The following is a 22,557-nucleotide window of genomic DNA, read 5'->3' on the forward strand; positions in this document are numbered from 1 at the left end:
ACCCCCATGTGACGGCAGCTTTTTTAAATAGGTTTTTTTTTTTTGGGGTGAACACAAGGTCGGTTTCCTTGTTCAAAAGAGACACACTAATGGGTAGTTAGAGCCAGGAAAACTAGGAATTCATTTTGTTTTTTTTCCTGTGAGAAGCTACCTAAGTCACTTAACCACTTGCTGACCGTATACTGTGTATATATATATATATATATACATACGGCGGCAGAGTGGCTCTCCCAGGCAAAACCACGTATAAATACGTAATTAACCTGGGAGAAGCTAGGGCGCGAGCGCCACCGGCGGCACTCTCCCGCCCCTCATCGTCAGCGGGGAAGCCGTTGCGTGTGTCAGGTTGCTCCAATTGCCGCCTGAGACTGGCGATCTCGCCCCGCTGACAAAGAAGGACGGTCGGCTGTTGTAAACACAGCCGCCGGTCCTACTCCCTGGGATGATCACAGAGACCATGTGATCCTTCTATATAGGATCGCATGTCTCTGTGATCATTTCACAAGCCCAACCCCCCCACAGTTAGAAGCACTGATTACTGTAGTAATTTCACTGGTACCCCCAAAAGTGTCAAAAATGTCAGTTAGGGGTCCGATCTGTACGCCGCAATATCGCAGTCCCGCAAAAAATCGCAAATCGCCTCCATTACTAGTAAAAAAGAAAAAAAAAAACTATAAAAAATGACATAAATTTTTGATTTTTACATTTTTTTTTCGGGAATGTTATATAGCAGAATGTGAAAAATATTGTTTTTTTTTTTTTTTTCAAAATTGTCGCTCTTATTTTTGTGTATAGCGCAAAAAATAAAAATCGCACAGATGATCAAATACCACCATAAGAAAGCTCTATTTGTGGGAAAAATGTCCATTTTATTAGGGTACAGCGTTGCACGACCGTGCAATTGTCCGTTAAAATAACGCAGTGCCGAATCGCAAAATAGGGCCTGGTCATTAAGCGGGCAAATCCTTCCGATCCAGAACTGGTTAAAGTGAAACTTTATTCAGAAAATGAAGTCCTGCTAGATCACTTCATGCTGGCCCCTAAAACATTAAAAAAGATTAAAAATAAGTGCCTATACTGTTTAAAATCTATTAATACACTGTCTCTCCCTACATTGTGCATTGTGCCGACAATCAGAGCCACTAGAGGCCGAACTTCTGACAGCCTAAGGCCCCTTTCACACGAGTGATCCGATCAGATCTGCCTGTCAGTTTTTTAGGTGGATCTGATCGGATCCCCCATGCATCCCTATGGGGCAGCGGATGTCAGCGGAGACATGTCCGCTGACACCCGCTGCCATCCGCATCCGATCCTGTCCGTGAAATCCGGACGGATGGAAACCCTACTTTCCATCTGTCCAGGGGATCGGATTGGTTGGGATTGGATGAGAGCGGACAGGCGGTCCATTCTCATCCGATTCCCCCATTGAGATGCATGGGGCTCTGACACCTCCCTCTCTGCACACAGAGCGGAGAGGGAGGTGTTTACGATCCCCTGCTGAGCAGCATGGATCCGCCTACTTAGGCGGACCGTGTGAAAGAGCCCTAAAGATTTACTGCTACTCAGGGACTCTGAGCTTCAGAAAAATGGCAGCCTCTGGCAAGAAGAAACCGGAACAATGCTGAATGTAATTTGCAGCACATGCTAATTTTGGTAGCATAATTTTTAATGTAGAATGTATGTTTTTTGCTAAAGAGCGTTATTTTTTATCAAAGTGTTATGGAAATGACGAATAGGTTTTTAAATAGCTGTAGATGCAGTGAAGCTGGTTGTGGGCATTTTGGAACCTGTAACTGCCAAGTAGGCTGTCGCCTGCCTAACAATAAACCACGCTGAAGCTGTTCTTCCAAAACTTTGTCCCTTTTATAACCTGTTTTGATTTAAAATGTTTGATTTAGTGGTTGGGTTTCATAAATGACCTTTATAACACATGTGCAGTTGATTAGATTATATAAGAGTCATTAAACAGGATATCAAAGGTGAAACTCAAAGCTGTTTTGTCCTTTGAATGCGTTCTGTTATGTTAAAGGATAACTGTTCCCTTACATAAAGTTCAGTTAGGGTCCTTTCACACGGCCCGCATCTGCCGACGGAGTCTGTTCTGCTCAGCAGGGGATCGATCCGCCGATCCCTGCTGAGCAGGCGGATGACAACTCCGTCTCCGCTCTGTGTGCAGAGACAGAGCTGTCAGATCCCCGCTGTCCTCTATGGGGAAATCGGATGAGAACGGACCACCTGTCTGTTCTCATCAGATCCCATCCGATTCGATCTGCTGGACGGATGGAAAATAGGGATGGATGAAAAACGGACAAACAGACCGTATGTGTGGGCAACAATTTTTTGCAGGTAATGTTGCCCCCATGATCAGCAGGTCGCGGGTGCGCTGTCAGGCTCCTGTAGACACTCATTATAGCTATCTGCCCATGCCTCCTGTACATGCAGTAATTGAAGTCCAAGAGGAATAACGAACTATAAGAGCACTCACCAGCACCTTCAGAGTTCATTGTCTGCCACAGTGGATGACTGTAGTTGTAGTTCATTGATTTACAGAATTCTGTGAATATTTGATGTGGCTGTGTGGGCGGATATGTTTCTAATAGATAACACTTTGTATGTGATTTATGAACATTTTCTGTCACTTTTAGAGTTTACACATAGGATTATTACCTTACCCAATTGTGGATCTTATATGATTATTTCAGTCACTGTATTTATTTTAGGGAAATCATTTATTATTTTATATTTTATTTTTGTTGATTCATTTGCACCCTGTTTCTAGTCATTTTTAATTCTATGAATATATAAACTCTTTGACACATGAAATCTGGATTTATAGTTTTGGCGCTGCAGTTCTTCTGAAATTACCCTATATTGGTTCCTTTGCTAGCTGCCTAGTTATCCATTGGCACAGACTATAGGATTTTGACTTTTTATGATTGGGTAATTCACGTTGATGCTGACCTTTTTGTTAATAGGCCTCCATGGTCGTCATTTTGATGTTGTCTTATTTTCTGTGTCTTTATCACAGAGTAATGGCCATACCGGCTACGGCTATCTACTTCACTTGTTACGACCAACTGCGAGACTTACTGATCCATCGCATGAATAATGCCGAAACTGCATGTCTCATCGCTGGAGCCACTGCCAGATGTAAGGATTGTGGCCTATTTCTAACAATGATCAACTTCACATATAGAGGAGAATATTTTAAAGTAGATGTAAACCCTAACTGAATAACCTATACGCTTTGTGTATTTAAACAGTTGGTTTTCTATTGATAAAACATTTTCATCTATGTACATGCGACCATTCCACGTCACATCTAAAGCTGGCCATGGATGCCCACATGGAAGAAAAATATATTTAAAAAAAAAACATTTTTTTCCCCCAAATATATTGGAAATATATTTGAAATGCTACAATTTTGGCCATATTCAATATATTTCTAAACATTTTTCCCTAAATATATTGGAAATATATTTGAAATGCTACAATTTTGGCCATATTCAATATATTTCTAAAAAATTTTCCCTAAATATATTTCCAATATATTTATTTTTCTTCCATTCCACGTTGCATCTAAAGCTGGCCACTATGTACATGCGACCATTCCACGTCACATCTAAAGCTGGCCATTGATGCAGCGATTATCTTTTTCTCAAGAAAATCCCTCCTGTGGGGCCATTGTGTTCTCCCAGTGGGGGAAGCCATCCCCTCCTGGAGAACACCATGATTACTGCTAGCAGCTATAGCCGCTAGCAATAATCGCATTGAAAATCTGACATGCTGGTTGTACCCAAGTTGATCGACCAATCAACATTGGTACACTCAGCCTGCCCATACATAGTTTGCATCTCAGCCAGTCCCTTCTGAACTGGCCGAAATTAGAACTGTCTATATCCCAGGTTAAGGGTAGGTTTCTGCATTGACAGCAGTAGGCCATGCATGTTTAGTGGGGGAATATGTCACAGAGTGACACACAGGAGAACAGTATAGAGTATGTGTATGCTTGTGTCTGTGTACATACTACAGTGTGTATACTGTATACTTACATACCCACATATACATATTCCAAAATCTGTGTCTGCACTCCAAACTAATGCAATCTTCTTGAGTCTTTACTGTGCTTTGTGCTGTACCATTATGAATAAAGACTCAATCCATTGAAGTTAATGCAATCTTCTTATCTATTCAGGACAGGATGGAACCTGTCTTTTTTTAAGCACTCAGTATACAACCTACATGGCGCATCCCATGTGCATGTCACCTATTGGACTATACAAATCTTTCTCAACCTTTTTTCAGTCAAGGCACCCTTTTAAAATGATGCACAATATTGAGGCACCCCATTCTAAAATGTAAAAACTAAACTAATAGTTTACCGAATGCAGCAAAATCCACACACTTAGGACACCCAACATTAGAGGTGATCTATTCTTCCAAAGCAAATACACCTTTGCACACTAGTACTGAATAGTATTGCAATGTTTCCCTTCCTATATCAGCTAATGTGACCCCAGTGCTGACAGAGAGGGGCAGGGAAGGTTCAAACAAGGATGCTGTGCAGGGAGCTGACATCCTCTTATCAACCGATGACATCATTGGTTGTTAGGACGATGGCGCAGGAAGGTTGTAATGGTGGACAATGAAAACGTGGCTTTGTGTAACTAAAAGGCAAGCTTGATCTACTCACTGGCTTGCATAGAGTTTTTTAAGGAATTGTTAGGCATTTTGCCAAGGCATGCCTGAAGAAACCTGAAGGCACCCCAGGGTGTCTGGGCACCCTGTTTACAAAAAGGCTGGACTAGACTCTATATAGATGTGGAACTCTCAGGTTGTGTGAAAACATATGTCAATTCCTCTAAAGACGGGTAACAAAAATGGTGAAAGGTTTGGGGGATAAAACATATCAAGAGCGACTTCAGGAACTTAATCTGTACAGTCTGGAGGAAAGGAGGGAAAGGGAGACATGATTGAAACCTTTAACCACTTTAAGACCGGAGGATTTTCCTGCCTAACGTTCAGGCCACTTTTTTCAACTTGGCACTGCGCGAATTTAACTGACAATTGTGCAGTCATGCAACGCTGTAAACAAAAACAAAATTTATGTCTTTTTTTCCCCACAAATAGAGCTTTCTTTTGGTGGTATTTGATCACCTCTGCGCTTTTCATTTTTTGCGATATTAATAAAAAAAAAAGAGCGAACATTTTGCGAAAAAATTGACATTTTCTACTTTGACAGTTAAAAAATGTCCAATATATTCAATTTTTGTCATATATTTAGGCCAAAATGTATTTAGCTACATAATGTGTCTTTGACAAAAAAATTCTCAATGAGTGTATTTTTACCCAGAAGATTTTACCCCATTCCTGACCAGGCCATATTTTGCGATTCGGGACTGCATTACATTAACGGACAATTGCGCGGTCGTGCAACGCTGTACCCAAATTACATTTATGTCCTTTTTTTTTTTCCCCACAAATATAGCTTTCTTTTGGTGGTATTTGATCACCTGTGCAATTTTAAATTTTGGAAAAAAAGAGCGACAATTTTGAAAAAAAAAAAAAAACAATATTTTTCACATTCTGATATATAACATTCCCAAACAAAATTTACAAATCAAAAGTTTTTTAACATTTTAGGCCAATTTGTTTTCTGCTACATATTTTTGGTAAAAAAAATCACAATAAGCGTATTTTGATTGGTTTGCGCAAAAGCTATCGCATTTACTAACTACGGGAAAGATTTTTGTCATTTTTATTGTTTATTTTTTTTACTAGTAATGGCAGCGATCTGCGATTTTTTTATATATATATTTTTTTTTTTCGGGACTGCAACATTGCAGCGGACAGATCGGACCTCTAACTGACATTTTTGACACTTTTGGGGGGACCAGTAACATTACTACAGTAATCAGTGCTATAAATATGCACTGTTACTGTAATAATGACACTGAAAGGGAAGGGGTTAACACTGTTGGTGATCAAGGGGTTAAATGTGTGCCTCATGCTTACTGACGTGTGTGGGGGGAGGGGGTCGTGTGACACAGACACAGAGATGGCAGGTTCAGCTATGCTGAATCCTGTGATCTGTCCCGGGCGGATTTACTCAGTCTTTCCCCGACGATCAGGGAAGAGCGGCGGTGATCACCGCCTCTCCTCCCCTGGCCCGACTCCCGCTGTGTCTAAGCGGGAGCGAGCTTCCGGCGGCGCCGAGAGAGGGGGAAAAACAAGGACGTAGGTCTACGTCGCTGGACCCAGCCGAGCCGCTCTTCTGCAGTAGCAGCAACGTGAGCGGTCGGCAAGTGGTTAAATACATCATGGGGGGGGGATAAGGTTCAGAAGGGCAGTTTATTTCAATATGAAACCAAAACCAAGAACACGAGGACATGACGTCAAATTAAAGCGGAGTTCCAGCCATTTACTCACCTGTCCAACGGTCCAGCGATGCGGCCGCCGGAAGCCTCGATCCTCTCCCTCGGCGCCGGCATCACTGCTGTGGGCACCCGGCTGTTACAGTTTGCGGCTTCACAGCCGGCTACCCACTGTGCATGCGCGAGTCGCGCTGCGCGCCGTGATTGGCCGGCAATCTTCTGGGACCTCTGACGTGTCCCAGAAGATTGCAGGGAGGGAGGGGGAAAGGAGAACTTCCGCTCAGGGCGCCGCGGCGCTCCGAGCGGAAGTGGGAGCGGGTACCTGTCAAAACTAGGTACCCGCTCCCCCCCCCAAAAAATGACATGCCAAATGTGGCATGTCGGGGGGTCAGGACTCCCTAAAGCGGAAGTTCCACTTTTGGGTGGAACTCCGCTTTAACTGGAGAAAAGTTCAAAGCTAATCTTAGAAAGTATTATTTTACTGAAAAGGTAGTTGATGTTTGAAATAAACAGGGGTAGTGAGACAGTCAACAGTAAATGGCTTCAAACCTGTTTGGGACAAAAACATAGATCTATAGTCAGTTAACTGAAAAAAATGGGCCAACTCGATGGACTACTTGGTCTTTTTCTGCCGTCACTTTTCTATATTTCTCCATAACTGTCTGATGAAAGTCATGTTTTATTTTACAGTGGGCTCAGCAAGTTTAATAAGTCCATTGGAACTGATCAGGACCAAGATGCAATTCCGACCTCTGTCCTACAGAGAGCTGACACAGTGCATCCAGACTTCTGTGGCTAATGAGGGCTGGCGGTCTCTCTGGAAAGGATGGGGCCCCACTGTGCTGAGAGACGTCCCATTCTCTGGTGAGTTCCTTATCGATCACTCCTTATGCTACTTAAGGAAGAGTAAACCTAAATTTGTAACATTTTGACACTGCAGTCATGGTAAGATAGTACTAATACTTGGAGGGGTAAAAACAGTAATGGGGACACCGGACTCTCTCGGTGATGCCCTTCCTTCTAAACCGCTGCCCAGCTTTTGCTAGTCTGTCCCCCAACCAACATTATAATTATTAACTTTGGCATTGTGGTTCATTCTTTCCCAGCATCTACCATTCTCCAAATGGGCTTTAGGTTTTACCTGTATATTCTGGCCTTAAGGCCCCTCTCACACACCCCGTCCGTCGGACGGAGTCCGTTTTTCAGGAGCAGGAGGATGACAGCTGTTCTCTGCGCTGTGTGCGGAGACACAGCTGTCAGTTCCCCATGCATCTCTATGGGGGAAAGCGGATGGGTTCCGTTCTCATCCGATCCGCTGGACGGATGGAAAATAGGGTTTCCATCTGTCCAGATTTGACGGATCGGATGTCAGCGGACATGTCTCCGCTGACATCCGATGCCCCATAGGGATGCATGGGGGGACCGTTCAGATCCGCCAAAAAAACTGACAGGCGGATCTGACCGGTCCGCCTGTGTGAAAGAGTCCTAAGGCCCCTTTCACACATACAGTCCGTTCAGTTCATCAGTTCAGTCACGTCAAAATGTATCCGTTTTTCATCAGTTTTTCATCCGTTTTTTTTTACATTCACTACCAATGCAAAAACGGATGAAAAACGGACCATTTGTCTGTTTACATACGTTTTTCTTCCGATCCGTTTTTTTGACGGATGAAAAATAGGGCATTCATCCATTCAAAAAAACAGACATTGACGGAAGCGGATGAAAACGGATGTTAACGGATGATCATCCGTTGTCATCCGTTTTTCAGTAGAGATGCATTGATGTCCGTTTTTTATCCGTCAACGGATGGATGAAAAACGGACGAATGGACCTATGTGTGAAAGGGGCCTAAATCTGAACTTCTAGTATATGTATTTGGCAGACTGACAAAAAAAAAATGTAAGTTTTTCTTTTTTTTTTCTTTTTATGACAAAGCCCTATATACAACTCTTTTTTAGCCATGGATACTACTGCTCCCTGTAATTGTAATATTTTACCAAAATTCACTACTGTTTACATATCCTGATAACCACTATAGAGAGGTACTTGTATGTCTGATACAAGGCTCTAACCATGTCCCTATGTATTGGTATATCTAATACAAAACCTTTACCATATTCCTATGTACTGTTAAATCTGTTACCAGACTCTAACCAATGTCAGGTTTCTGTAATGTAAAAAATGAGACAAAGATAAACCATTTCAGAACTTTTTTATAAACTGTACAACTCAGTTGAACAACAAACAGAAATCTTTTAGGGGGAGGGAAGTAAAAATAAAAAACGAAAATAATATGGTTGCATAAGTGTGCACACCCTTAAACTAATACTTTGTTGAAACACCTTTTGATTTTATTACAGCACTCAGTCTTTTTGGGTATGAGTCTATCAGCATTGCACAACTTGACTTGGCAAAACACTCCAAATCTGTCAGATTGTGAGGGCATCTCCTGTGCACAGCCCTCTTCAGATCACCCCACAGATTTTTGATCAGATTCAGGTTTGGACTCTGACTGGGACATTCCAAAACTTTAACCTTATTCTGGTGAAGCCATTCCTTTGTTGATTTGGATGAATGCTTTGAGTCGTTGTCATACTGAAAGATGAAGTTCCTCTACATGTTCAGCTTTCTAGCAGAAGCCTGAAGGTTTTGTGCCAATATTGACTGGTATTTGGAACTGTTCATAATTTCCTCTACCTTGACTAAGGCCCCTTTTCCAGCCCCAAAGCATGATGCTGCCACCACCATGCTTCACTGTGGGTATGGTGTTCTTTTGGTGACGTGCAGTGTTGTTTTTGTGCCAAACATATCCTTTGAAATTATGGCCAAAAAATTCAACCTTGGTTTCATCAGACCAGAACAGATTTTCACACATGCTTTTGGGAGACTTCAGGTATGTTTCTGCAAAATTTAGCCAGGCTCAAATGTTTTTCTTCATATGAAAAAACTTCTGTCCTGCCATTCTACCCCATAGCCCAGACATATGAAGAATATGGGAGATTGTTGTCACATGTACCACACAGCCAGTACTTGCAGCTCCTTTATTGTTGCTGTAGGCCCCTTGGCAGCCTCCATGACCAGTTTTCTTCTCGTTGATTTTTATCAATTTTGGGGTGACATCCAGTTTTTGGAGATGTCACTGTTATGCCATATTTTCTCCACTTGATGATGACCGTCTTCACTGTGTTCCATGGTATATCTAATGCCTTGGAAATTATTTTGTACCCTTCTTCTGACTGATACATTTTAACAATGAGACCCCTCTGATGCTTTGGAAGCTCTCTGCGGACCATGGCTTTTGCTGTAGAATGAGACTAAGAAAATGTCAGGAGAGACCTACTGAAACAGCTGAACTTTATTTGGGGTTAATCAGAGGCACTTTAAGGCCCCTTTCACACACTCCGTCCGTCGGACGGAGTCCGTTTTTCTCAGCGGGGGATCGATCCGCCGATCCCCCGCTAAGCAGGAGGATGACAGCTGTGTCTCTGCGCTGTGTGCGGAGGCACAGCTGTCAGTTCCCAATGCATCTTTTTGGGGGAAACCGGATGGGAACGGACCATCGGTCCGGATGGAAAATAGGGTTTCCATCCGTCCAGATTTGACGGATCGAATGTCAGCGGACATGTCTCCGCTGACATCCGATGCCCCATAGGAATGCATGGGGGGACCGTTCAGATCCGCCGAAAAAACTGACAGGGGGATCTGAACAGTCCGCCTGTGTGAAAGGGGCCTAAGTGATGGAAGGTGTGTGCTGACTCCTATTTAACATGAGTTTGAATGTGATTGCCTAATTCTGAACACCGCTACATTCCCAGTTGTAAGAGGGTGTGCACACTTATGCAACCACATTATTTTAGTTTTACCCCCCCCCCCCCCCCCCCAAATGATTTCAGTTTGTTTTTCAATTGAGTTGTACAGTTTATAGGTCACATTAATGGCGGAAAAAGTTCTGAGATGATTATTTTTCTTTTTTTACATCACAGAAACCTGACATTTTAACAGAGGTGTATAGACTTTTTTTACTCACTGTATATCGGACTGATAATAAGCTGTGACTTTTTCCCTATGTGATAGTATTTCTGATACAAGACGCTTGCCATATCCCTCTGTACTGTCTCTAGCTATGTACCAATATAAAAGATACAAGGCTATAACCATATCTGTATTTACTGTTTCCAGCAATGTACTGGTACAACTATGAGCTTGGCAAGAAGTGGCTGTGTCAGAGATACAACAAGCTGGAGCCAACGTTTACTATGAGTTTTACAGCCGGCGCCATGTCTGGTTCGGTAAGTTTGACAGTTCTGAAATAAAGGATTGCAGCAAGGTGTAAATATTCATACCCCTGTAGGCAGAGATGTATAGTAACTAAGTAGAACTACTTCACTACTGTACTTAAGTACTGAAAGGCGGTATCTGTACTTTCCTAGAGTAGAATTTTTTTCTCCTACTTCCACTTTTACTTCACCACATTTTTTCAATGATTTCAATACTTCTACTCCGATATTTTTTTTTTGTGTGCTGCATAGTTACTCGTTACAATTATAAAAATTACCACTGCCAGAACAGTAGATGGCAGGTTTCATGAAGCTCAAAACATGTGTATTATCAGCGCATACGAAAATAAATGCTACTGTATGTATAAATAAAAGCTGCATTTGAAATAATAAAAAACAATATGATGTTCAAACTTTTGACTTCTTTCTTTACTAACTACATAACACAGTACTTGTACTTTTACTTTTAGTACTTGAGTAGCAAATTTTTTTAAAAAACTACTTGCAATACTTAAGTACAAAAAAAGCTGAATACTTTAGTACTTCTACTCAAGTCACTTTTTGATCGAGCACTTCCACTTCTACTCAAGTCACTTTTTGATCGAGCACTTGTACTTTTACTCAAGTATGGGTTTCGAGTACTTTATACAACTCTGCCTGTAGGTGTCCTCCCCTCCATACGAACATATACGGCTGAAATCTTTAACTGTCTTAGAAGGATAGTCAAATCTCTACTCCACCTCACCACTACCAGTCTGTATTGGGCACTCATACTGGCCAATGGGAGGGTTACCTAACTCTGTCCTGTATTTCAGATTGCTGCTGTCGTAACTTTACCATTTGATGTTGTGAAAACTCGAAGACAGATAGAACTTGGGGAACTGGAGACGTTAAAATGTAAGTCTCTCCTGTGCTTTTCTGAAAGCAGAATCTGTTACTTGCATAGCTTTGAAAAAAAAAAAAAAAAGACCTGTGCATGGTTTTTGTGTTTTTATAAGCTTAGTTCCACCTACCTTGAACTGATTCAGTTCAGCATTTAGTGAATACAGCCCATTTTTCAGCAGCGCCTGGTCTGATGTAATGTTACCATTCATTCCTCTAAGCTAGCAGTGAAGGACGGATTTCTTTATATTTCTATACATCTGAAACTGTGTGGGATTTTAGAGGTTAAAGCGGAACAAAAACACTTCTTCTTGTCCTCGTATTTTCAGATATATTGGCTTTATAATTCACTTTACACAGGAACATCATAATGCACAGTAGAATGCATAGACACCAGTAGCACTGTTAAAATAAAGTATTTATTTTATCTATTTTTTACAGGTACTTTGTATAGCGTCGACAATTTACGCAGTGCTTTACATATATACAGTATCTCACAAAAGTGAGTACAACCCTCACATTTTTGTAACTATTTTATTATATCTTTTCATGTGACAACACTGAAGAAATTGCACTTTGCTACAATGTAAAGTAGTGAGTGTACAGCTTGTATAACAGTGTAAATTTGCTGTCCCCTCAAAATAACTCAGCACACAGCCATTAATGTCTAAACCACTGGCAACAAAAGTGAGTACACCCCTAAGTGAAAATGTCCAAATTGGGCCCAAGTGTCAATATTTTGTGTGGCCTCCATTATTTTCCAGCACTGCCTTAACCCTCTTGGGCATGGAGTTCACCGGAGCTTCACAGGTTGCCACTGGAGTCCTCTTCCACTCCTCCATGATGACATCACAGAGCTGGTGGATGTTAGAGTCCTTGCACTCCACTTTCTATTTGAGGATGCCCCACAGATGCTCAACAGGGTTTAGGTCTGGAGAAATGCTTGGCCAGTCCATCACCTTTACCCTCAGCTTCTTTAAGGCAGTGGTCATCTTGGAGGTGTGTTTGCGGTCGTTATCATGTTTAATACCGCCCTGCGGCCCAGTCTCCGAAGGAAGGGGCTCATGCTCTGCTTCAGTATGTCACAGTACATGTTGGCATTCATGGTTCCCTCAATGAACTGTAGCTCCCCAGTGTCGGCAGCACACATGCAGCCCCAGACCATGACCCTCTCACCACCATGCTTGACTGTAGGTAAGACACACTTGTCTTTGTACTCCTCACCTGGTTGCTGCCACACTTGCTTGACACCATCTGAACCAAATAAGTTTATCTTGGTCTCATTGGACCACAGGACATGGTTCCAGTAATCCATGTCCTTAGTCTGCTTGTCTTCGGCAAACTGTTTGCAGGCTTTCTTATACATCATCTTCAGAAGAGGCTTCTTTCTGGGACGACAGCCATGCAGACCAATTTGATGCAGTGTGCGGTGTATGGTCTGAGCAATGACAGGCTGACCCCCCACCCCTTCAACCTCTGCAGCAGTGTGTTGAGTTATTTTTAGGGGACAGCAAATTTACACTGTTATACAAGCTGTACACTCACTACTTTACATTGTAGCAAAGTGTCATTTCTTCAGTGTTGTCACATGAAAAGATATGATATAATATATTTACAAAAATGTAAGGGGTGTACTCACTTTTGTGAGATACTGTATTGTACATTCACATAAGTCCCTGCCCTCATGGATCTTACAGTGTAAGGTCTCTAACTCACATTCATACATATACAAGAGCAAATTAACCTACAAGCATGTCTTTGGAGTGTGGGAGTGCTCAATTTTAATTTATTTCTCCTCATTAACGTAAAAAATGTTTAGGCTTTACAACCACTTTAATCTCCCTAGGCGGCACTCAGAAAGCAATAAAAACCTGACAGGGGTCCTTATCTTTCCATGCTGTCTCCACGATAAAAAACGTTTAGGGTTTAGATACATTTTCTGACTAGAATTTCCTTGAATGGGTGATATTTCCAATAGATCACCAAAATGTGTCTTTTTTATTCTAGGTTTGACTTTTCCCCTTGTTATTCTTTCCTTCAGATTCTCCGAAAAGGTCCTCATCAACCTGGAAGATCATGTATAAGATTGTATCTGAGAATGGCTTCCAGGGGCTGTTTGCTGGTGAGTTTGTGTATTGTAAATTGAATCCCTCCTCCACCAACTATTTGAGACCAGGTTCACATATGTGCGGCCGCGGTTTCCAGTCTGAGGTCCGGTGCGTCTCTGTTCACCGGTTCAGGTCTAAATTCGCACCTAAACTGGACCCAAAATGCACAGGACCCGTTTGGAAGTTGCACCGCGGCTGCCCTGGATATATGTGAACCGGCTCTATTGAGAGCTGGTCACACTTGCAGGTTATGCGAATTGGATGCGGTGAAAACCACGTCCTGTTCGCACATATGTCAACCCGGCCTTATATGATTCCATTCACATGGCCGTAAAAAAACAGAACCTGTATATACAGCTTCATTCACACGTTCCCTGTAAAAAAAATTTACTTCAGTTATCACACGTGTTTTCTAGGAGAAACGTTCCTGTGTGATAATCAGTAAAATATAGATGCGTTTAAATGCATAAAGATGCGTACTACTGTGCATTACTTGTTTTTATGATCATTTATCTTTCCCCTTTGTTTAGACTTAAACAAGTAATTTAGGTCTAAGGCTCCGTTCACATGTGGGCGTTTTGGGGCGTTTTTGGGGAGTTTTTCTGCTCTAGGATCAGCTCTCAAAACGCCCAACAAGACAAATCCCATTAATTTCAATGGCCCCTGTTCACATCTGAGCGTTTTGACGCTGTGAGCAAAACGCCCAACGCTCAAAAAAGTACATGAGCTTCTTTTTGGGCAGATTACAGGCATTTTCCATTGGTCTCTATTCAATCTAAAAACCCCTGTAAATCGCGGTAAAATTGCGGTAAAAAAAATCGCGGTTAGGCTACGTTCACATGTGGGCGTAGCGGATCACGGGCAGAATCACTGCGATTCTGCCCACGATCCGGAATCATTGCAAATCGCGGGACGCCTGTGCGATGCCCGTGATTTGCAATGGCACCCCAAATGCTGAGCAGAATCGCGGTGATTTTGCCCGTGATCTGCTACGCCCACATGTGAACGTAGCCTAAACAAAGGGGGGAAAAAAATGATCATTATGTACACATATGCATCCTTACGCTTATACGCAAGTATTTTACTGAGCATTCTGCAGGAATTTTTCTTTTAGAAAATGTGTCATAACATCAGTAACATTTTTACAGCGATGTGAATGAAGCCTATGACTAAATATACTGAAAGAGTTTCACATTCTATATATATATTATCTTTCGTGTATAAATCGTTGTTGTCAAATGATCATACGTCAGAGTATTGATCAGGGGAAAGCTGGTGAGTTAGGGAATTGACGCTCCGTTGGAGTAAACCATTCAGAAATCCTCCCTGGACTCTGATCTAACCTTTATAGCCAGATCAATACTTTTATCATTTGGTCATGTGACCAACACTGGAAGGTGCAAAGAGCTTGGATATTTTTATTTTTAAATGGGTCTCCTCTATCATTTTATATTTTTAGAGGTAAACATTAGAGAACCGTTTTTTGTTCAGGATAGTATGGGGAAAGATTAGAACCTTTGCCAGGTTTGTACTCTTTGGGGAGATTTCTCCTCACTTTCTTTCACAGGAAGTAAGAGGATATCTCCCCAATGAAGACACAGACTGCATTTAATAGAATTGTTCCAGTATAGTGCAGGCAAAGGTAGAATGGGGACCCTAGGCAAGGTAGAAGCTTTGCTCTTCCCCCTTGTCATTCCTTTGATTGACATTGATAAGGATTAAATACATTAAAATAAAAGAGGTTATTCTTATCTGCCTCTGTGCAGTGGTTTTGCACAGAGTGGTCCCCTTACCTCTTTTTCTGGAGTCCCTCACCGGCGCTGCCTGCTCCTTTCCTGTGGGAGCTCCCAAAGCAAGCTTTGTGCTGTGGAGGAACCCATGAAGGCACACTCCTGAGCCAGCTTGGGCCAATGTAAGTATTTGTGTCATACCTGACTGATCCCTATGGAAGTTGGAAAGTTGTAGTTGTAGCTGTGCCAAGCATCTGCCCTGAACACAGAAGGTCGCTCACTCAGTAAGGTGCCATTCAGAAAGCACTTTGTGCCTTCCCAGTGAAGGTAGAGGTGAAGTCGCAATCTCCACCTCTTCCAATCAGAAAAAGCTTTATATTCACTATGAAAATGCAAAGTGTTCTCTAAGTGGTTCCTGTGCCAGGCCAGTGGTAACTATGCAAAAATATTCATACCTGAAATTCAGCTTTAGACCCCGTTCACACCAGTGCGACTTGTCAAGAAATTTGACCGTTTCAAATTGCATGACAAGTCGCACCCGATTGTCTGCATTGGAAGCTGTCAAATCGGGTTGACTTGCACCGATTTTGAAAGTAGTTCCTGCGCTACTTTTTGAAAGTTTTAGTGCCATTTACATAGAAATCTGTGCATGAAGTCGCACAGATGTCTTCCAGATTGCACCTGACGTAGCACTGAATTGCTACTTTGAAATCGTGCTACTTCAAAGTAAAGTAGGATGATTTTAATGTCACAGTCGGTGTGACCGATTTCTGGCTCCTGGGGACTTAGTTTTCTATGTACATTGCATACAACCAATGGGGCGCTATTCCGCCCACCAATAATGGGGCGCTATTCCTCCCACTGACACCATTGTTGGTGTTGGTGGGAGGAATAGCGCCCCCATCGTTGGAATCAGTGGGAGGAATAGCGCCCCATTGGTGGGAGGAATAGCGCCCCATTGGGAGGAATAGCACCCCATCGTTGGTGTCAGTGGGAGGAATAGTGCCCCATCGTTGGTGTCGGTGGGAGAAATAGCGCCCCATCATTGGTGTCGGTGGGAGGAATATCGCACCATCGTTGGTGTCAGTGGGAGGAATAGTGCCCCATCGTTGGTGTCGGTGGGAGGAATAGCGACCCATCATTGGTGTCGGTGGAAGGAATAGCGCCCCATCATTGGTGTCGGTGGGAGAAATAGCGCCCTATCATTGGTGTCGGTGGGAGGAATAGCGACCCATCATTGGTGTCGGTGGAAGGAATAGCGCACCATCATTGGTGTCGGTGGGAGGAATAGCGCCCCATCGTTGGTGTCAGTGGAAGGAATAGCGCCCCATCGTTGGTGTCAGTGGGAGGAATAGTGCTCCATTATTGGTGTCAGTGGGAGGAATAGCGCCCCATCGTTGGTTTCAGTGGAAGGAATAGTGCCCCATCATTGGTGTTGGTGGGAGGAATAGTGCCCCATCATTGGTGGCAAAGGGCTGCTTTCAGCCCGCAGTCTGCAGTTTGGAGACCACAGCTGCAGAGGACAAGAAGCTGCCAGGCTATTCAACCTGCTGGTTTTTTAATGCAAACACATGAGAAATAGTAATATCAGAATATGAAGAAAGAATGTATCGGCAGCAGAATGCTGTATCATGTTAATAATTTACAAAAGTAGAAATTTGGATTTAAAGCTATACCATTTACTGGCTAACCAAATATCTTGTAGTACAAGCTTTTCGAAGTATGCTGGCCTCTTTAGGAGATAACTTGCCTGAAGAATGTAATGTGAAGAAGAGAGCAGCATGCATTGACAGCTTGCAATACAATCTTTTTAATTAGCCAATATTTGGTATCACTTTAAATCCAAATTTCTACTAAGAATGTGGAGACCTGCTACCACTGACTACATTCTGGTTTATGTCCAATTTTCAGTGACTTATTTTTTATTTTTAAATTTCCTTTGCAGGCCTTATTCCTCGTCTGATCAAAATCGCTCCGGCGTGTGCCATAATGATTAGTACTTATGAATTTGGGAAGGCTTTTTTCCGCAAGTTAAACAATGAACAACAGCTGAAAGTGTTGTGATGAGGTTTTGCGTTTAAGCAAAGCATGACTTTTCCTGGTCCACGCATTAAGTGCAAAGCACCCCTCCTGTGTACTTCAATTGTGTTTTTTTCCAAGTAGGAATAAAGGTAATGAGCAGAGTACATTACCCCAGAGCAACCAATCAGAAGTAATCTTTCTCTAAGTTGCCAACAGTGGAACTCTAGTTGCTTTGGGTTCCTGCATTTTGTATGTATTTGTGCCCCTTTCAGTGTTGTATTGCCTAACCCCAGTGTTGTTAAAGATTGTAAGAGGCAGAAGAAACAACAATTGGAGTGGGGGCACTGTGGGAATCGTCCTTCCTGTTTAAGTGCTTTTTAATTTTTTGGGTGGGAAATTTCTGTAAAGTGTATCTAAATAAAGCCAAAAATCTTGGAGTTTTGAATAGAGTGGGAGAGGGTTAGAACCTCTGTCAGGGCTTTGTTGCTGTCTGTACTCCCCTTGGGAATGTTCACTCCTGGTGACCTTTGTCACCAAGATAAAAGATGTGAAAAGAAATCCTAAATATGGTGGCTGTCACCCGAACTGGAATAGGAGGGAAATCATCCAATGGGAACACCTTTTCCAGTGGTCATACATTATACAATTTTCCTTTAGATTCACCAAAACCATATAATATGAGGTCAAACATAAACAACACTTTCAATTTGTATCCAATCAGGCAGGCCCTTGCACTACATAGTTTAAACTGGTTGTAACCCCAGACATGAAATATGAACAAAGTATTTCCTTCTATAGTTTGTACTTGTCTCAATCCAGAGCACTAAGTGGCATTTCTGTCCACTACCTGATCCCTCTTTTATCAGCATGACTCACTTCTGACAAGTTTTTCTGACACCAAGAGAAAAATAGTGACGGGGTTGACAGCCTCAGCTCTGTTCCTGTGTGCAGTATGAAGGGGGGGGGGGGGGGGGTTGTCCCTTCCCTCCAATCCGCTCTCAGACCTCTCACTTCTGATTTAACTTGAGCTCCCGCCCCTTGCTTTTTTAGAGCTGAGAGATCCTGTATAAATGATGTGCTTTTAATAGACGTAGGCGAAATACAGCTGTAGATAAACAGGTACAACGTATGTAGGATGATTTGCTTCATTTGTGTATCACCTGAGGCCAGTCACTTCACTGTAAGGGTTTACAACTGCTTTAAGGTAAATCTAAAGGAGATTGTACTGAAATTGTTGAAGAACATTGTATAATGCATGGCCAGCTTTAGAGGGGACTTCCTCTCACATGGGAGAGATTTCTTCTTACCTTCTCTTGGGTCTGTAGGACAGAAAATGAACAAAAATCTCCCCAGTGTGACACAGATTGCAAAAAAACCCCCAAAAAACTGGTGGGCCTTAAAGTGGTAGTAAAGTCGTTTTTTTACTTGTACCTACATTTAAGCTTTTATTAAAGAGGAAGTATACCCCCAAAAAAATGAAAAAAAAAAACCCTGTAAGACAAAGGCATAATAAGCTAGTATGCATCGCATACTAGCTCATTATGAAATACTTACCTTAGAATGAAGCCCCCGCAGTGCCTCCCGCTCAGCGACGGGATGGCTGACATGTTTGTCCGTCCTGCTTCCTGGTTCGCATACTCCGGCCATCTGATTGGCCGGAGGCGTGATGACATCACTTTCACGGCACAGGGCTCTGAAGGAACGGCACGGGTGGCCGTTCCTTCAGAGCGCATGCGCCGATGACGTCATCGGCTGCATTAAAAGTAAATATCTCCTAAATGATGCAAGTTTAGGAGATATTTACAGTAACTATAGGTAGGCCTTAACCACTTAAGCCCCAGAAGATTTTACCCCCTTCCTGACCAGGGCCAATTTTGCGATTCGGCACTGTGTGACTTTAACGGACAATTGCGCGGTCGTGCGACGCTGTACCTAAACGAATTTGACGTCCTTTTTTTGCCACAAACAGAGCTTTCTTTTGGTGGTATTTGATCACCTGTGCGATTTTTTGATCATGCGCTATAAATAAAAGAGCGTCAATTTTGCAAAAATAACAATATTTTTCACATTTTTTTTATATGAAATTCCCCCCAAAAAAATGTAAAAATCAAAATTTTTTAACATTTTAGGCCAATTTGTTTTATGCTACATATGTTTGGTAAAAAAAAATCGCAAAAAGCGTATTTTGATTGGTTTGCGCAAAAGTTATTGCGTTTGCTAACTAAGGGAAAGATTTTTGTCATTTTTATTGTTTTTTTTTTTTTTTAACGAGTAATGGCGGGACTGCGACATTGCGGCGGACAGATCGGACCCTTGACTGACATTTTTAAAAACTTTTGGGGTTACCAGTGACATTATTACTACAGTAATCAGTGCTATACATATGCACTGTTACTGTAAAAATGACACTGGCAGTGAAGGGGTTAACTTTATTTGAGAGGGAGGGGTTAAGTGTGTCCCTAGGGGCGTGATTATAACTGTGATTGGTTGTGGCTTGAGGTGATCTCCATTCTTACACAGGGGAGAATGACAGGCGGCTTTGTTTACATTAGCCGCCTGCCTTTATCCCGGTGTAACGGACAATCGCGAGTGCCCGGCGGACATCGGGTCCGCCGGGCACACTAGCGGGGGAGTCCGTGAGCGTGCATCCGGCGGCGCGCGCTCGCTCCCCAGAGCCTCACAGGCTAGCGACGTAGTACTACGTCGCTTTGCCTGTGAGGGGCTGACTGCCGACGTAAATCGTCGTTAGGCAGTCGGCAAGTGGTTAATAAAGGCTTACCTATAGGTAAAAGTTATAAGAGAGGGTTTACAAACTCTTTAAGGTACAGTGAATACCTGCACTGTTTAGGAGATATTCACACTGAATGCAGCCAGTGACATCACCGGTGCATGCGCTCTGAAGGGAAGGCCTTCCCATGCCGTCCCTCCAGAGCTTGGTGCCACGGCCGTGAACCCCGCGCGCGTGCATGGGAGTGACGTCATCATGGCTCTGTCGGTCAGATGGCATTATTACGCAAATCCGGAAGGAAGATCGGGTGAAGATGTCAGCCCTGTCAGCGGTGACAGCTTGTTGCTGGAGGGCTTCGTTCTAAGTATTTCATATTGTGCTCCCTTAGCACATTATGCCATTGTCTTGCAGGTTTTTTGTTTTTTAAACCTGCAGTTTACTACCGCTTTAACTATTCCCTACTCTATTCAAAATTAACCAATCTTTTTTTTTTTTTTTTTTTTTTTTTTTTTTTTTTTTTTTAAACCATGCAGCCCACGTTAATAAAATGTAGTTTATTTATAATATTTTTATAATAGTAAATTAGTAAATTAATATAATGGTGTTACAAGAGAATTCAAGATATATAAAACTTAAAAAAAAAAAAAAAAAAAGAAAACTTGTTAAACTATTATAGTATATTTTTCACAGTCCTAAGTCCTTATTTGATTATTTTGTGCTACGAAATATTTCTTATGGATATTTGTGTCTAGTTTTATTAAAGTAAACCTGTCGCAAACTCGGGCGATTCAGACAAAGCATCTGATGAATAAAATACATAAGAATAGCTTACCTTCAATGAAAACTGCATGTAAGCATGGTCAGTAGATCCAGATACACAAGTAGCTAGAGTTTACAGGAAACGTACTTGGTGTAACTCTCTTACCCACAGGGGGGCTTCTCTGCTTTTGCAGTAGTTTGTCCTATTAATGCAATGGCAATCTATGACATCACATGTGGGGCTTCCTTGAATGTAATCATGTTCTGTGTGTGACATCCAGGATTACGGATATCAATAGCTGTGCTCCCAATCTGATATTGGGCAGATAAGTACAGAGACTTTTTTTTTTTTTATATTATACATAAAGGTGCCTTAGACTTACTATATACATTACAATCTGACCGCACAATCTCTATACAATCAACCTTAGTTCTACCAAAACTGTAATACGAGGAATTACCTAAACCATCCCATAATTTGTATCCAATCAGACAGGATCTTGCACTACATACTTGTTGGTATATCCAAAGTAGATTGTGCCACCAGTGCTGGCTCAGTGTCATTTTGCTGTTTATTAAAGAATTTTCAAGCACTACTTACCTCTAAGGCCTCTTTCACCTGTGGGGGAGGGTAAAAACAGGTGGTTTTATCACCCTCTGGCTGCCCGCTCAAATAATAACAATCTAGCTGGACAGCTGTCCACATGCCGCAACCTCGATGCTTTGTGGTTGGAAAATTTGACAGAGGGCACCACCTGTCAGACTCAGCCACTGAGTTCAATAGGGCCACTCGGCAACCACGAGCCAAACTCTTGGCCTGTAGTTTTTGCTGCACCGTTTCCGCAATGTAAAATTGTCATTTACAATAAGAAAAAAAAATAGAAAAAGCAACAAGTATCAGGAGAAAGAAGTAGCACCTCCTGAATGCCTATCAGCCACTGCTGTATCATCCTCTGAATAGTGATCCACTGTGGATCACTTTTCAAAGGGCGGTAAGCATTACTGCAAATGTGAAAGATCTTTAGTAGTCACAGAAGAGAACCATGGTTTGATATCAGAAAGGTAATATGGGACTTCCAGTCATATATACATATGGAAGAATTAGCAGATATTGTGATAACAATTAGCTAAGTGCCAACTATTTGTGCCAATTTTGGTTTTCTCTTAGTCGGACATAACCAAGTTTCCCATCGCTGATCCTCATTGTACTGAGAAGACCTTATTTGTATATATTCTTTTTTACTATGTGTTGTCCATCTTTGCTTATCTTCAGTAGGAGTTCATAACTCCCCCTTGGATTTTATGATGAAGCTGTGCGAAGATTTTTTTTTTTTTTTTGTACAATTTCCATGTATTGGTTACATTTTCTTTACATACATTCACAATGTCTATGGAACTATGGCTAGGTGGTCAGCATGGTCACCCTTTACTCTGATTTCTGGTATAATTATTTCTAGATGCATAGAGGATGATGTGCAAAATCTGGTGCAGCTGTGGATGGTAGCCAATCAGCTTCTAACTTCAACTTGTTCAATTAGGGCTCTTTCACACTATCTGTCCATCGGACGGATTCCATTTTTCACAGCGGGGGATCGAGCCGCCGATCCCCCGCTGAGCAGGAGGATGACAGCTATGTCTCCGTGCTGTGTGTGGAGACACAGCTGTCAGTTCCCCATA

At 42.2% G+C, this 22,557-nt stretch overlaps 1 protein-coding gene across 2 annotated transcripts in view; it reads left to right on the forward strand.

The window, feature by feature from the left end:
• The window catches only part of SLC25A40 (solute carrier family 25 member 40), a 73,158-nt gene that overhangs the window by 31,208 nt on the left and 19,393 nt on the right, over window positions 1–22,557 (forward strand). The window contains exons 6-11 of one of the 2 annotated variants that reach the window (XM_082258737.1): window positions 3,029–3,150; window positions 7,065–7,238; window positions 10,554–10,663; window positions 11,467–11,548; window positions 13,575–13,655; window positions 17,317–17,712. In XM_082258737.1, coding sequence (XP_082114863.1) covers window positions 3,029–3,150; window positions 7,065–7,238; window positions 10,554–10,663; window positions 11,467–11,548; window positions 13,575–13,655; window positions 17,317–17,435 — 688 coding nt within the window. In that variant the 3' untranslated portion in view covers window positions 17,436–17,712. Of the gene's footprint in view, window positions 1–3,028; window positions 3,151–7,064; window positions 7,239–10,553; window positions 10,664–11,466; window positions 11,549–13,574; window positions 13,656–17,316; window positions 17,713–22,557 lie in introns of those variants that run through there. The other variant, XM_082258736.1, reaches the window with a different exon arrangement.

This window comes from Pelophylax lessonae (assembly GCF_965119305.1).
Source record: "Pelophylax lessonae genome assembly, chromosome: 5".
NCBI lineage: Eukaryota > Metazoa > Chordata > Amphibia > Anura > Ranidae > Pelophylax > Pelophylax lessonae.